Source organism: Pyxicephalus adspersus, chromosome 11 (genome assembly GCF_032062135.1).
Source record: "Pyxicephalus adspersus chromosome 11, UCB_Pads_2.0, whole genome shotgun sequence".
NCBI lineage: Eukaryota > Metazoa > Chordata > Amphibia > Anura > Pyxicephalidae > Pyxicephalus > Pyxicephalus adspersus.
In genome coordinates, this window is record NC_092868.1 from 5,588,876 (window position 1) to 5,605,678 (window position 16,803).

Genomic DNA, 16,803 nt, shown 5'->3' on the forward strand with positions numbered 1-16,803 from the left:
TATATTTGTCATTCTAGGTTCCTAGGTGGTTTAGACAGATGAAGTTTCTTAATGTGGGCGGCTGATTGTAAAAAAGTTTGTGGAGTCCCCATTATTACTGCTATCGGAGATATAGTCCAGTGGCAATGACTATGGCAGTAATATACTGTGCACTAATCAGTCCCTAATCAGTTTGTATCTGAGGTGCCAGCAAACGATGGGGGTTTGCTCTCTATTGTGGAGCTTTTATTTGTACTAGGGCCAGTAGGGCCAGTTACTAGAGAAGTAGGGCCAGTTACAACAATCTTATTTATGAGATAGATTTTGTTTTCATATTTGGGTGTAAGAAGATGGCCAATGGACCAAGTTGTCTATCTGCTCTCTCTGTTTTTCTAACCTTATTGTTTAATTTTTTATCATCTTTGTTTGTCCCAGATGTCATTACTATTTTTTGATAAAATATTACTTCTTTGGGTTAGTTTTGAACTTTCCTCCTGCTCGTTTGAGGTCACCTCCTCATGTCATGTCTCCATTTTATTATTTTTGCTCCAGTTTGCGTCAGTCAAACTCTGAAGTGTTTAAAGGCTTCATAACGTACCTTTTACTCTATTTTCTCTTTATATATTAGGTTCCTCCAGTCTCTTATGCTAGGTTTTATCTCTAGACCATTCACCATTTTTGGTGACTCATCTCTGATGAGGGGAGAGTTCCAGCACATAGCTTGAGTTTATGTTGGGTGATGGGAACCGTTGTTTGAATTGGCAGATATTTGAAGATGGTCAGGCTCCATAGTTGTATCCCATGGATAATAGAAATGTCATTTGCAGAGAGACTGCTAGACCTTGGTACTCCAGTCATGTGCCCTAGGTCTTCTACAAGTCACCTTTGCAGTAATTGTTGCCATCATCCTAAGAATGACCCTGTACACAAATATTGTGCAAATGTTTGCTGAGCTTTTTCTTTTGTCTAGTGCATTCATTTTTTATCCCACTAGGTTTTTTCCTCATAGTCAGAACTATCAACGACTTATACCTTAATGAAATGAAGAATTTTTCAATTTATTATTAAAATGCTTCTTTATTATTAGATTTAATTGTTTTTCTCCAGCAACATTTTACCCTAGGTGCCCAGGGAAATCATATAAGACCCCAACAACACACCTTCCACATCAAGTCCACTCAGTTTGAAGATCTAGGATTTTCGAAGGGTTGCCAAGCACTTTTTTAGGTTTGGCTTTTGAGTTAGGGTTTTTTTCATGGTTTGTTATACAAAGTTTCAGTAAAGCTCTGGCTTGAGAAAGAAATAAAGTAACAACAGAGATGTTGCTTTGACTGAAACAGTAATTTGCTCTTTACATCAATGTACTTTATATTTTTCTTCAATTTTCAAATTTCTAAAATAAAAAAACGGTAAAATGATAAGCTTGCCCTCTTTGTACGTTCTTGACTAAAATCTTATTCCATTTTTATACAAACGATTTTTTGTAGTTTTCAATTGGATGAGAAGGGTTTAGCATCCTTCAGGTTTTTCCAGAAAGTAACCAAAACTTCAATTTTTTGGAGTTGTGACAAGAACTGGAACAAAGATGAAATTGTCTGATTGGAAACACGATTCTGGTGATGAATGTCATAGAGGGGATTACCCTTTGAATTAGAGCTGCTTTTACTTCCTGTTGTGGCTATGGTACAGAAAGTGAATAGAAATCTTCCGAATAAGACTTATACCCATACTCTTTGGAGTTACATTTACTTTATTATGTAGTTTACAATACCTGGGAGCCAGAGACAGGAAATTTGCCTCCATTACCAGCACCCTTACTATTTTTTTGGGACCTGTTTGCAGCATGTTTGGACATGTTATTGTTTCCTTTGCTACAATACAATTGTATTTCCTAAACATCACCTTCATTATGATGATGTTCCCTACAGTATTGGATTTCCCCCAACATGGATAGCTATAATAAATACCATCTCCATAGTCATCCCTAATAATGTTGGAATTCCCCTATTCAGATATATATTTTAATCATATGAAGAAGACAAAATGGTGAAACATGTCAGGCATTGAGATGACTGCAGTCTTTTTCAGATATCTACCTAAGTCTATTCATAACCTTATGTATTGATGCATTAACTTTATTTTGTCTAGTGCTATTCTGGCCTTGCACATACTCATATTTAATTGTTCCTTTAATGTAAGTAAAACATTTATGCAAAATTTGTATCAAAAGCCCACCTTGTTTATCTTCCTTTCTGTTTCTAATGCATATATATATATATTTATATATATATATATATATATATATATATATAATACTAATGACATCACTTTTATCATTTCTTTCTTTCTGGTGTTTATTATGCAGATTAAAAAAAAAATATATATATATTTATATTTATATTATAAAAAAACTCATTAAAAAGTGTTTTCTCATTTCCTCAATTTAGGGAATATGTTTATTTTATAATATTTTCATAATGGTTATCTGATGTTACATTTCTTCCTCCAGGTTCACGTTGAGTGGGGAATGGAGGCTGCAAAAAAAAAAAATACAAATTAAATACATTATTCTTATGGTGAAGTCTTCTTTAGAAATGTATCCAACAAAACACATTGTATGACTTCCTGGCAGTCACAATGTTGTGCATATTAGATGTCTGGGGTGATGATATTTATCTCAGAACTAAGAGGATTCTTGGAGAAATTAATGTCCTTGTTGTATATTCAACAGGCTCACCCACCATTAAACCAGTCATTGCTCTGGTAAAAGCCATTCTCAAGATCATTGGGCCAGTTTTTACAGCTCATGAAAAAACTCAAGAACAATAATTAAAACACACCATGTATTTTATTACCTTTAGAGAGTTATAATAATCTGAAACTTCTTCTTTCACAAGATCTGTATAGTTGGCATCTGAGCATTGTAAATTCTGGGAAGGGGAAGAATGACAATACACTTCCTTAGGATTTTGGTTTAAAAAAAAGAAATAAGAAAAATATGGAACTTTAATGTAAACTATCTTGCAAAAATCAATATAATATATGTTTCATTGTACAAAATCAGCATGGAAAGAGAATGATGGTCATCCATGTGCACCCTTGCTTGTAAATCTTCCTACTCAGTCAATGAGCACCTTGCATGGCCCAGATTCCAGAAGGTAAATCCAAAATATCCATAGACAATATTTCATATTTACAAAAGACTTATTCTTTATTTGAAAAATTATTTCCGAAAATGCTATTTATAGTATAGTATTGTAAATAAATACAAAATGTAATTTTTATTTGCAGAAACACAATTCACTACCTTCAAACTGTGTACTTCCTGTGTTGTTGATGTGGGTGATGATGCCTGATGTGCTTTATATCTATGAAAAAATACATGAAAAAATTGTGATAATAAAATATAAAAGTATACATAAATATAATTATACATTTCTTCACATGAATGGTAAGGTGATAAAGAGACATATTTAAAATTTATACTCAAATACAAACTTAAACTACTAATGAAATATACATAAATTCATAAAATATAAGGTATATATTGTAAATATTAACCCCCCTAGCGTTCTAAATCTGTTCAAATTTCAATGCATAAAGTGTTCCAATTTTTTTTGCATGGAAATGTATTTTATGCTATAACTCTTAGGCATAACTCATCGATATTTAATGCATTTATTAAATTCAATAATAAAATTTAAATAAACAATATAATAAAACATGTCATATAAGTGTATAGTAGCATATATATATTTATAAATATATATATATATATATATATATATATATAATATAAATATATATATTTATATATATATTATATGTATATTTCTTTATATTGGACCCAATACAGCTATTCTGTATTGAATCCAATACAAAATTATTTGAATTTCCTACCGCTAAGTCCTGACTGCACCAACACATGTACCGACGTCACCGGGAAACCCCGTAGATCGAATCTGCACTTTGCAGATGGAGATCAGAGCAGCAGGACATGTCCCCAGGACCTGTGTGGACAAGCAGGACGTTGGGAGACAGCAACGGAACTGCTAGGGGGGGTTTTACTGCTAGGGGGGGTTTAATATAAATATGGAAATACAATACAGGATTATTATTACATTATGAAAACTGCAAAGTTTAAACAAATGCTTTAGTATTTTTTTTTTTACTCATGTAATTTCCTACCTGCAGTAAATACATATAACCAGTATGGATAGGCAGATAAATCCCAGTACCGGAAATAAAGTCATATAAATCATCTTCTTGGTACCCTCTTCATTGTTATCAGCATCAATTGCTTATGAAAAGTAGACAAAGAGTTATATAATCAGGGCATGATTTCCTATTAGGCTAACATTGCCAGCTATGAAAGACACAGAGATCACCAAACTCAATGAGCCATATAATGAAGAGAATAGCATGGCTGCATTAGAAGAGTACCTGCAAGGCTGCATTGCAGAAGGGCCAATCACAAGGTCATGTGACTCCCAGTCAGCTGCTCCACTACCACAGAGGACTAGAGTGTTTCACTGATGTACTTCCCCTGCTGGTGGAGTTGTGAACAACACCAACCTCTAGTCTCTTGGACTCCCTCTGGTGGTAGAGTAGGATGCAGCAGGTCACATGGCTCCATTCATCACAGGCCCTGCCCTTAAAAGGAAGTGAAGGGCAGTAGGAAGTTGCCTGAACAATGAGTTCCTTTGGCACTGCTTCCAGGTTCCTGTTGTTTGTTTCCCCGGCTCCAGATTCTTAGTGTACTGACCCCGGCTTGTTTCCTGACTACGCTTGTTTGCTGCCCATCCTGTCCTCTTGCCTGTTTCCTGACCAACCTTGTTCGCTGCCTGCCCTGACCTTTTGGCTCGTCTGACTACTCTCCTGGATTTCCCTTTGGCACTATGTTTTTGTTCCAGCTTGTTAGCAGTCACCTGCCTCTGTGTGCACGGGGGCTGCAACCTGGCAGTTGCTCGCAGTGCAACACCCTCACCTCTAGAGGCTCTGGTGAAGACCGGGCAGCTGCTTAGACTCTGCGCCCTGTGCACATATCAACTTACCGAGCTGGTGACATCGAGGGTCCACCATCCTGCCATGCAGCTACTGTGACAAATTGCTCAAAGAACCCCCAGCAACCTCTGGAAAAATCCCAGGGTTCCAGGTAACCCTGGATGAGAAACACTGCTATAGAGAGGTAGGCAGTCCTAAGAATAGAGTTTGTATTTTACTACAGAATTAAAGGAACTGCTAGCATGCATGGCTCATAGGGAAAAACACATGTTTTATGACAGTCAATAGAAAAATATCCCCATGGAAAAAATTAAACAAATACAAGGAAAAAATTATTTGCCAACCTTCAAGCTCTAGCTCCGAGGAGGTGGAGCTTCCAACTATGTTGTGAGCAATGCAGGAGAATGAGCCAGACATATCTTCATTGTTGTCCAAAACCAAGATCTGTCCAGTCTTATATATTAATTTATTTCCATCCTTGAACCAGGTGTAATGAGTCACATTGGGTTTGCTACTTACAAAGCTGCACTTTAGTCTAGTGGCTCCCCCAGCTTTGTAAAGCACAATGACTTGGACTCCAGTAGCAGCATCTACAGAACACATAAAATGTATTGTTCAATAATGTATTATGATCTAAAGGTTTGTCTCTGTTACTACTCAATATGATATACATACATTGCATGGGGATCCTTGTGGGTGGTGATTCTCCTCTCCCAACTTCATTAATTGCACTGCAGGAATAGGGCTCAGTGTCTTTGCTGACATTCCGCAAGATCAAGCTCTTCTGATCTTCAGATCTCAACTTAACTTTGCTGTTTGCTCGGTACCACTCATACGTGAGTGGAGGAGGGTTGGATTTGCAGAAGCATGTTAATATCACATCACCACCCTCTATGATGGCTTTGGGTTTGGGTAAGACAACCATAACATCTTTTGGTGCATCTGGTGAAGAAGAAAATATTTTTGCTTAAAGGGCATTTCCAGGGCAACAATTTTTTTTTCTTTTTCCCGCTTTCTGAAATTTGCATGACATGCTGATTTCTATGTATTTCAACAACAGAACACAGAAAAATATTTGTTCCACAATTTCCAGGTGTACTTCAGTCATTGCTGAAACAAATGTCCAAAACATGACAAATTGTGGAGGGAGTAATAAAGGTACAAAACTTACCAAGGAGCAAATAACAATACTGGATTCTTTAAAAAAAAGGGGAATAGGAGGTCAGTGAGTCACCAAAGGTGAGATATTTGATTTTCTTTAACTCCTTAAAAAAATAATAAAAAAAAGTTGTTTTTCAGAACCCAGAACACAAAACCAGGAGGTGAAAAATAAAGGAATCACACATACCCTTTAACTTTGAACTTTAATAGATCACTCAGGCCATCCTTCATACTAAAACATACTTTTCCCATGCCTAAATGTGTAACCTTATCTCTAAAATTAGCCCTTAGGATTTACCCTATTACTAAATATTTAAGCTCAAAAACATAACTCTTAACTTGAGCATGAACACCAAACACCTTAATCTATCCCATTACCTAACCTTTAAATATAACTTTTAATCTGACCCCAAAAGAAAAACCTCACAATTTATGCAAGCCTTATAAATGAACCATCAAAATAAAAATTACTTTTAACACGATCTTAACAATCTACACTTAGGTAAAATTGAATGAGTCCTCCTCTTCCTAAAAAAATACCTGCTGTTAGTAGTTGTAAAAATTAAAAAAAAAGTAGCTTTATACTTTCTCTACCCTTTTATATTATAATGTGTATGATATCACAGCCCTTCCAAGAAGATAACCAAGTAATGCAGAGTAGGCAAAATCTTGTGAAAAAACACTCCCGTCCAAATCAAGAGGCTAAGTAGACCTAAAAGGACAACAGAGGCACCTAAATCTCTTCCAGATAGTTTGTATGGCAGCAAACCCTTAGCAGCCTGTCAGCCCTGCAATGGAAACACACAGAATACATACAAAGGATATTCAGTGTTGCGGCTCTCTGTGACGTCTTCCCGTTATGATAAGTTGCTGTGCATTGAATTACAGTTTTGTCATCCTCACTTGTGGGAACATATCTAAGGTGTAATATTTCTCTCCAGTATCCTCTAGGTAAAGCTTCAAAGTGTCTCTTGGTTTGGCCAGATTTGTTGTATTTCAGAGAAGGTGGACTGGAGCCACATGTGTGCCATACAGAGCATTCAATAGTTTCTGAATTTCCTTCAACCATTCTGTTCTTTCCAGAAAGTGCCGGTATGGGTGGATCATCTAAAAAACATTATTGTTACTAAAGTCATGCTATTGTTAAAGACAAATAAATAGAATATATTACATTTATACTTTAATTTTGGATTTTCCAAAGCATAACATACAAAATTGTTATAACTGTTTTTTGCAAGGAAAACTTTCTGTTCTCTCAGCGGTTTTCATAAGAATCCCCTAGCACAGGGGTCTGCAACCTGCGGCTCCGGAGCCGCATGCAGCTCTTCAGCCTCCTTGTTGCGGCTCCCTTCGGCTGCCGCGGGGAGATCTCTGATGGGGGATCCCCTTCCTCCCAAGACACTGCGGAGGAGGGGCATTCCCTATCGGGTGTTCTAATGAAAAAAATCTACCAGTGAAATAAATCTACCACGGGGCGTGTACAAATGGGTGTGTACAATGACATCCCCCTCCTTTGAACCCCAATTCCTCTGGAATGGGGAGATGTACAAAACCAAAAATGTAGGTGCAAGTGGGGGACACCTGTGACTAACACCCCCTAAAATTTAATTGTTAGGCTATCATCAGAACATAAAGAACTCTGCCCATCAAAAAAATCTACCGTTACACATTGCTGGAGGCACCTGAACCCCAATTTCTCTGGAACAGGAAGGGAGTACAGGTGAACAAAATTAGAGGTGCAAGTGGGGGACACCTGTGGCTAACACCTCCTAAAAACTCCACCCATCAAAAAAACCCTACCCTGTTACACATTGTTGGAGGCTTCTAGCACCTGAACCCCAATTTATCTGGAAACGGGGGTACAGGTGAAAAAAATCTGAGGTGCAAGTACGGGACACCTGTGGCTAACACCTCCTACAAATTCATAAAAACTCTGCCTATCAAAAAAATCTACCCTGTTACACATTGCTGGAAGCATCTAACATCTGAACCCCAATTTCTCTGGAACAAGGGGGGAGGCGGTACAGGTGACCAAAATAGAGGTGCAAGTGGGGGACACTTATGGCTAACACCACCTACAATTGAAACGCTAAGGCATCGTCAGAAAATAAAGAACTCTGCCCATCAAAATAATCTACCCTGTTACACATTGCTGGAGGCTTCTAGCACCTGAACCCCAATTACTCAAGATTGGGGGGTACAGGTGAACAAAATTAAAGCTGCAAATGAGGGACACCTGTGGCTAACACCGCCTAAAATTTCATCGCTAAGGCATCGTCAGAACATAAAGAACTCTGCCCATCAAAAAAATCTACCCTGTTACGTTAGAAGCCTCCAGCTAATGTAACAGGATGATAAGTTAGAAGCTGGAGGCTTCTAGGGGCATAGTTCAGTGTTTAATTTATTGCAAAGTAGGCCTACACATGCACACTTGTTGTAACAGGTAAAATTAAAAAAATATTAAAACTTTTAAAAGTTTATAAACTGTGTTATGTTTTGCGGCTCCAGACTATTTTTCTTTAGTGGAAGAGGAGGCAAAATGGCTCTTTTGATAGTAAAGGTTGCTGACCTCTGCCCTAGCATGCTCATGGCAAGTCAGTGTCTTCCTAGTGGATTAAAGCTTGGAAACGTCTTGCCCAGATACAGAGTCTATGAAATAAGGATACTGGTATTATAACTGACAATTCTAATGCTTGTCCCCTTCAATATTCTTTCCTTTCACAATTGAGAAATTATGTCATCTTGTTTTCCACTAGAAGGTGGAGTAGACAGGAAGGTGTGGAGCATATCAGTTTCTGGTATTTGATGTTTTTTTCTTTACTCATCTATTGACACAAAGCATGTTCCTTTAATCACTGATTTCAATTTAGGAAAAAGAAAAAAGTCCCAAGGTGCCAAATCTGGTGAATATGGAGGATGTTCCGGCATAGTAATGTGTTTGTCGGTCACAGAAAGTGCTGTGTGAGAAGGTCCTGATGAAGAATGAAACCAATTGCCCACATTTCTGCTGTCTTTTCCTAACTCTTTCACTCTTTTTCTGAACTTTTTTAAAATAATGTTGGGTCACTGTTGTGCCTTCTGGAACCTATTCTGTCAAAATGGTGTCTTAATGTCACAAAACACGATGAGCACGGCTGTGAATTCGGACTTTTGATTCTTATTGATGAAGGGGTTTCCAGTGACTGTGGTTTTGTTTCAGGATCATACTGGAAGATCCGGGTTTCCTCACAAGGGATGACTTTAGAAAAAAAGGTTCCGGCACCGCCTCAATTTTCTGCAGGTTGTCAGTGCAAATTTTCTTTGCAGCACTATACTTCTCAGGATTGCAGCACATGAAGGGAAACACAACAACATTAACTGTTGACTGACAACAAACAAATAGCAGAGAGTGTCATTGTTTGTCCTGCACGTTTAGGGAAGTTGCACATTCATGGCAAAAGATCAGAATCTTCTCACTGCTTTGTGATATAGATATTAACACTGTCTTGTTATTTTATAGATAGACCCATAATAGTTGCCAAAATCAGTCAATGTCCTATTAAACTCTGGATAAATAGTAGAAGGGTTAGAATCTTAGTCCTGGTTTCATTGTTGTCCATGTGCTTCTGGGGATGTTTCACCTTCTTTCCTGATCTGGTTACCAAAAACATGAGCATTCATTTTATATACTACGAACTGTTCTGATCACATTCTATTTCCAGGAACCCCAGGATAGGGTGACTCTGTAATATGTGCAACCTCAGTAGAGACAAAGAAATTTGAGGAATTTCTAGCTGTCAATATTCATTGACAAGTTTGAAGTCCCAGCACCTTTCTGGTGAGAACTGGGCTGCTTTGTATTCTTCCAGATCCTTCCTAAAAGACGGTCCGATGTGACTCTTGCCTGTGACTCTTTGCAGTTGAAAAAGCAGGGTAAGTATAGCACACAACCTATTGTTTTTAGGCACATTTTTGAACATACTACAACTAGTGATTTCTTCAAAAGAATGAAGCCAGGAAAGTATTGGTGGACCTTGATAAAAAAATTCTCAATAATGGTTCACTTTGTGTTCAGAAATAAAAAGAATAAAACTAAAAGAAAGTATGTGCTCAATTAAATTTATAGTTATATTTATAAAGGTAAGTATGGCACATGACTGCCCCCCTCCCCACCCAAACTCTGTGGCCATAGCCATTGTTTTAAGTGGCCAATCCACAGTGCGGCTATATTGAAATGTTTACCTGTGACATTTAGCAGGAGAATCATTCCACTTAGTGACCAAGCATTTGTTCTCTGATGTTCTGCAATTCCGGGGTAATAGTATTCCTCACTATCATCTCTTCTCACAGGGTCTATCCTCAGTGAACAGCTTTTTCTCCCACGTGCTAATGAGGTTCGGTCTCTGTATTCCGATAATACTGAAGAACTTTTTTGACTGTTAAAAATCTCAAGATACTGTTTTCGCCTATACAAATACCAAACAGTACTGGATGTCCCAGAATTATTCTGAGGTGAGAACACGCAGGGAATCTCCACGCAGGATCCAGCCAAACCAAAAATTATGTTAGGAAAATCCCATTTCTGACACCAACATTCTGTTAGAAGACCTGAAAATATATGTTACATGTTTATTTGGTTATATTTGTCAAGTTCTTTTCAATTAATTAATCTAGTTTACAGTACCTTGGAATAGAGTAAGCACCAGAACCTTCCTTGTGATAATCATTCTGTATTGTCCTGGTCAGTGACAATGTACAATCATGGATGCATCTGTAAAATTGTATATATGGCGTACATTAGGAAAAACAAAGGATTCAATTATATTGTGTGTGTTTATATATTTGGTGTAATTTATTGAAGCTGAGTTTGCTGGATCACCCCGGATTCTCTCATGATAGTCTCAGGTCTAGGAGAGCTTTATTAAATCAAGCCAATTGTGACCAAGTATGGTCCAAAATGTCTAGAAAGGCAGCGGAAGCGTGATACAAATTGACTAGAATGCAGATTGCAAAAGTCACTGACTCCAAGGAAGACTAGCGAGGAATGGTAGTCAGTCTCTCTTTAGCAGGCTGATCAGATGATTCCTCTGTAGGGCCTAGAATTTGAACTGCAGAAGAGAATAAGTGGGCCCACAGCCAACTAGTCCAGTTTTTAACTGCCACAATACCTGGTGTTTAAAACAATAGCTGGGAAAAATTACAGAAGGGGGCTGTAGCTGTGTTGGAAGTCTTGGGAGACTTTGTAGCATGCATATGGCTGCTCATTGACAAAGTGTTGTTGGTCTCTTTGGAGAGTGCTACAAGGACTCATTCTAGCCTTTGGCCGAGCCCAGATCTTCTCCGTGGACTTTATTGAAAGCTAAAGTAGCTGGATTCTATTCTATATCAGATTTTGAATTATTTTTCTGTTTGTGTTACCATTTCAGATATCCACCTATCACAATAAATATTTGGTGTTGTGATACAAAATAAATGGTAAACAGTCCAATTACATCCTAAGATAGATAAAAAAAATTTCCACAATATATTTTAATGTTGTGGTTCCTAGTGAGTTAAATCACTCTAAACATCACCAATGTTATACAGTCCTGACATATTATGCTGACAATCTAATGTCCCTACCATAGTCATATGTCTTTAATACAGTCTAAGGTCAATTTTGGAGGAAAGTCAATTAACCTAACTGCAAGTTTTGGGAAGGAAACCGGAGTACCCAGAGGAAACCCACACAAACATAAGGAGAATATGCAAACTCAATGCAGATAGTGTCCTGGATGAGATTCGAACTTGGGACCCAGCGCTGCAAAGGCCAGAGTGCTAACACAGAGCTGCCCACATGGGAAAATGCAGATAGCATACAATAAAAGCAAAGCAAAAAAACACAAAAAGCGAGCTATAGACCCAAATAAAAAACAACAATGCCACACTGCATTTATTCATACATAAAGAATTAAAATTAATTTTTATATTTAAATATACTTTAATTGAACCTAAATATCTATATAAGTTACTTACCTGCCCAGCTCATTAACTCTTGTAGATGTTAGCTCTCCGAAAAAAAAGAGACTGAAATTGGATAATGCTCATATGTGAAATAGTGCAATTTGCAGAAGTTACATCTTCCCGTATTTCCTGAAATAAGCAACTTTCCTGTTTTACGGGAAAAAAGAAAAAAACTGAAAAAGCGCAGGGTCAATTTATTGGTATATTTATTTTTATTGATCATTACACCTTTTTGTTCATTACTGTAATGCTTACCATCTTTAACTCTTTTATATATATATATATAAATACACTTGAGGTGCCTCTGTTTATGTATATTCGGTTCCTGTAACACTAACAATATATCATCAAAATAATTAATTAATTGGTGTCTTGAAGACTTTGCTTAGGCGCAAATAAAAAAAAACTTTCAATCTCTACACCCATTTTAGTATTAATGTTTGTGATTCCATTGTAACAGTCACTTCCTTTTCTTGGAAGGTTTCAGTATTGCTTCACAGTCGCAGTACTTTTTCTTAAAGCAGAACTCTCATTGAAAAAACAAAAACAAAATAACACTTATCTTTACTTTCACATATCCCTTGATCCCCCTGCATTCTGATTACATTTGGTTCCGTGCCATCTCAGCTTACTTCTTCTTTCTGATGTCGAAGAAACAGTGGGTGCCACAATTCTGTAGTCTTCCAATGGGTTCTTCTAATGTCATCTAACCTCTCACTGTAGATAACCTTTCCTCTTGAAAATGTAAAAAAAAAAAAGAACTGATCCCACTGCACATGCATGAGATTAACACCTTTTTTTTACATTGTAGGAAAGGCTCCTTTGCGCGGTGGCTCAGTGGTTAGCACTCTGGCCTTTGCAGTGCTAGGTCCCAGGTTTGAATCTCAGAAAGGACACTATCTGCATGGAGTTTGCAGGTTCTCCCTGTGTCTGTGTGGGTTTCCTCCCACATTCTAAAAAAACATGCAGTTAAGTTAATTGGCTTCCCCCCATAACTGACCTTAGACTGTATAAAAGACATATGACTATGATAGGGTCATTAGATTGTGAGCTCCTTTTAGGGACAGTTAGTGACATGACTGGGGACTTTGTACAGCGCTGTGAAATATGTCTGCGTTATACAAATACTGTACAAAAAAAATGTATTTGGACCCCTCTTGTGCATAAAAAGATGGCCAATAGCAACATAAAAGTGGTAAAACAAGTTGTCCATCATGTCTATCCTTTCTTTTTTTCCTAATCTTATAGTACATGTTAATAATTATATTTGTTACAGGCATTACTATTACTTTGGTAAAATAATACTTTCTAGGGTTAGTTTTGAACTTTTCTCCTTCTAGTTTGACGTCACATCCTCATGTCATGTCTCCACGTTCTTGTTTTTTTTTTTATTTACGTCATTCATACTTTAAAATATTTAAAAATTTCAATCATACTGTACCTTTTTACCTTTTCCTTTGGGTGATGTGCGTTGTGTTGGGATCCTTGGTTTTAATTGGCAGACATTTGGAGATGATCTGGCTCTATTTTTAGTTGCATCCCATGAATGGTGGAAATGACATTCACTTTATTATATTTAAAATATATATATATATATATATATATCACAGAAGCTCTATTTTTTTACTAATACCATTCCAGCAATAAAAATTTGAAAAGAATTAGTACTGAAAAAATGATATTTATTTTTTGGTGTTTATAATAATAATACTGACTCTGGACACAAGCTTTTACTACGGGTGCCATGAATACATAAATCCTTAGAGGCTCTTGTGTGCAATTTGTGAGTTGGCATAGAAGTTATTTTTGGGATTGTGGGGTTATGTTCATCCACCTCCTCTTTCCTGTTTCTTTTGACAAATTTTTAAAAAAGGCTGCCTACATGTAATTGGATGTCTATTGGCTTTATTGTCTCAACTGAAATTCCTGAAGAAGCAGATATCATCTGTGAAATACGCCAAATGTAAATAGAGACTCCATCATTTTATTCATGTTTTTATCTAGATTTGTAAATATATGCAATAAAGCTTGTATTTTGGTTTCGTTCCTAAATTGTTACCTTGATTGAATAGATCTGCCTAACAAGTCCTTACCTTTGCTTGGTTGTATAAAAACATATAAAAAATATTTTCATAAACATGTGCTTTTCTATTTGCACAATACAAGTATGTCAATTTTGCTTGTAAATCATGTTTTCATATTGGTTTTCATAATAGTTATCTGGCCGTACATTTCTTCCTCCAGTTGCAGGTCGAGCAGGGAATACAGGCTGCAAGAAAACAAATGAGATATAATATACTTATGGTAAAGTTTTCTCCAGAAAGGTCCCTGACAAAGCACATTGTATGATTCAGAACTTACAATCTTGTGCTTTTTAGGAGTCTAGGTTGTAGGCATTTAATTTACCACCAAGCGTTTTGTTTTTTTTTGGTGGGGGGAGTGCTCTTCTTACCATTGAAGTAATGGTTTTCAGCAAGCTTGCTCACTATTGAAATTACAAGACTAACAGCAATTACTTCTCTAGTCAAAGTCAATCTAGGAAGTTTGTGTAATGCGCCTGGGCACACAAACCACAACCAACTCCAGATATCCTTCAATCACGTTTTATTAATATCATAAAACATGACAAGGGTTAAGTCCAAATAAGCAAAGTACAGGAGGGTAAGGCAAAGGCAGGTCAAGAACAATCCGAGGTCAGGGCAGGCAGCAGGCAGAATGGTCATTAACAATCCAAGGTCAGGGCAGGCAGAGTTCAGGCAGAGTCAGGTTCAGACCAGGTCGCTATGGAAATGACAAATGGGATAAGCATAAACAAATACAAGGATGTTCCCAAGCACACTGTGTTCACAGAGGCTTATAGCAGGCAATGGTGTACAGGACAGGCTCTCCTTAAATCCCCGATTGGCCGCAGAGAATTCAAACTAACTATGTCCCGCCCTGCGGCGAGGCAGCTGAGTGCCACGCCCTCGAGTGGTACATGAGGCACGCATGGTAGCGCGCCCACCTTTTCCCACAGCACCCCTAGGACGTGCACTACTTTGTACATGCAAAGGAGTGCTGAGCACAGGAGTTTCAGTAATTACGTCCATACAGATGCAAGGGATGCCGCCTGGCTGAACAGTAGTTTGGCCAGGACGGATCCCTCCGCCTGCAGAGAGAGACACGCTGGAGCAGAGCACCAGCCTCGGCCATGCTGCCTGCTAGAGCGGCGTCTCCCTCTGCGGCTGGGATCCCCAGGGACGCCGCGGGCTCGCAGGACGGGTAAGTTCCTTACAGTTTGACAATTTTTCCAGCCCGTGAAAGTACCCAGGAAACCTCATGACCATAAACAACAAAGCAAACCTTAGGGGCAGCAAATAGCACTGATTATATAAGCTTTTATTAAAATATAAAAATTCTTCCAGTTCTTACATAGACTCTAATGCACAAAAGAGAGTAATAAAACCCCATCTAAAACATGTGGCTGAACAGATCACCATGGAATCCTTTCTGTAGCCAGCCTCAGGTACTTACGTAAAAAGGAGAAATATCAAACAACTTCCTTACTTGTAGTTGTTTATCTGGTAAAATACATATCCATATCTTGAAGGGGTCATTCAAGCAACCATCTTTACCACGCTTGCTAAAATTAATCATTGTTCATATACTTTTTGATGGTCACCAACAAGCAGCCACTGACCGCCTCCAACCATGCCTATTCATTTTCTATAGAGAAGGTACTTGTGGTCAGAAAGCAGTAACTTCATCTCCTCCAGCTGTCCACTGCGGTACACACGTGATTTTTTATTACCTTTATTGTCTCGTAATTGTTTGAAACTTCTGTTTTCACAAGATCTGTATAGGTGGCATCTAAACTTTGTAAGTTCTAGGGATGGGAAGAATGAAAACAACAGTTTTGGTTTTAAAAACATAAACTAAACTATCAAAACATAAAAACTTGCAAAAATCCAGTGATATTATATACTTTTGACTGTGCACAATCAGAATGGGAAGTCGAGAATGATGGTCAACCATGCACAAAATTACAAATCGTTCTATTCAATGAGCACCGTGCACATGCATGCCAGGACTACAGCTAGTAAATATAAAATATTCTTAGACAATTTTCAGTATTTACAAAAGGTATATTCCTTATTTGAAAAAATGACTCTTAAAATACTATTTGTAGCATTGAGTATAGTGTAATATATAAATATATATATATATATATATATATATATATATATATATATTTATATTTATATTTATATATTTATACATATAGCTGATTACCCGGCGTTGTATTTATTATTTATTTATTTATTGCAATCCTATAATATACAGGAAAAGGAGTTAAATAAAACTTTAGTGATTTTCTTGTCTACGGTGTTGTTTCATTTTTTTTGCCCTTGATTGCACTCGGGCAATTTCCCTACGGTTTCTGAAAGGCATTATTACAGGCCAGAAATTTGTATGGCATGTAAAATAAAGTATGTAAAATATAAGCAAAAGGCACACTGCCACTGAGCAATACATACACACATACATACATACATGCAAATATACCTCTGCCATATACCACAGCGCTGTACAAAGATCAGTGGTGCACTCACATGAGTCTGAGTCATATGTCTAGCAAGTTTGGTTTAAATGTCTACATGCATTTTCGAGTGATGGTGGAACATACATACACACACA

The 16,803-nt window shown here is 37.3% G+C and overlaps 1 protein-coding gene across 2 annotated transcripts in view; it reads right to left on the reverse strand.

The window, feature by feature from the left end:
• Positions 1 to 2,404: 2,404 nt before the first annotated feature.
• The window catches only part of LOC140341332 (B-cell receptor CD22-like), a 57,302-nt gene continuing 42,903 nt past the window's right edge, over positions 2,405 to 16,803 (reverse strand). The window contains exons 9-18 of one of the 2 annotated variants that reach the window (XR_011922847.1): positions 15,917 to 15,991; positions 12,139 to 14,395; positions 10,808 to 10,894; positions 10,366 to 10,731; positions 6,961 to 7,251; positions 5,659 to 5,925; positions 5,328 to 5,573; positions 3,287 to 3,347; positions 2,835 to 2,909; positions 2,405 to 2,513 (exon numbers count right to left, since the gene is read on the reverse strand). Coding sequence is in view for 1 of the 2 variants with exons in the window: in XM_072427002.1 (XP_072283103.1) it covers positions 2,436 to 2,513; positions 2,835 to 2,909; positions 3,287 to 3,347; positions 4,168 to 4,279; positions 5,328 to 5,573; positions 5,659 to 5,925; positions 6,961 to 7,251; positions 10,366 to 10,731; positions 10,808 to 10,850 (1,539 nt within the window). In the remaining variant the exon portion in view is untranslated. Of the gene's footprint in view, positions 2,514 to 2,834; positions 2,910 to 3,286; positions 3,348 to 4,167; positions 4,280 to 5,327; positions 5,574 to 5,658; positions 5,926 to 6,960; positions 7,252 to 10,365; positions 10,732 to 10,807; positions 10,895 to 12,138; positions 14,396 to 15,916; positions 15,992 to 16,803 lie in introns of those variants that run through there. The other variant, XM_072427002.1, reaches the window with a different exon arrangement.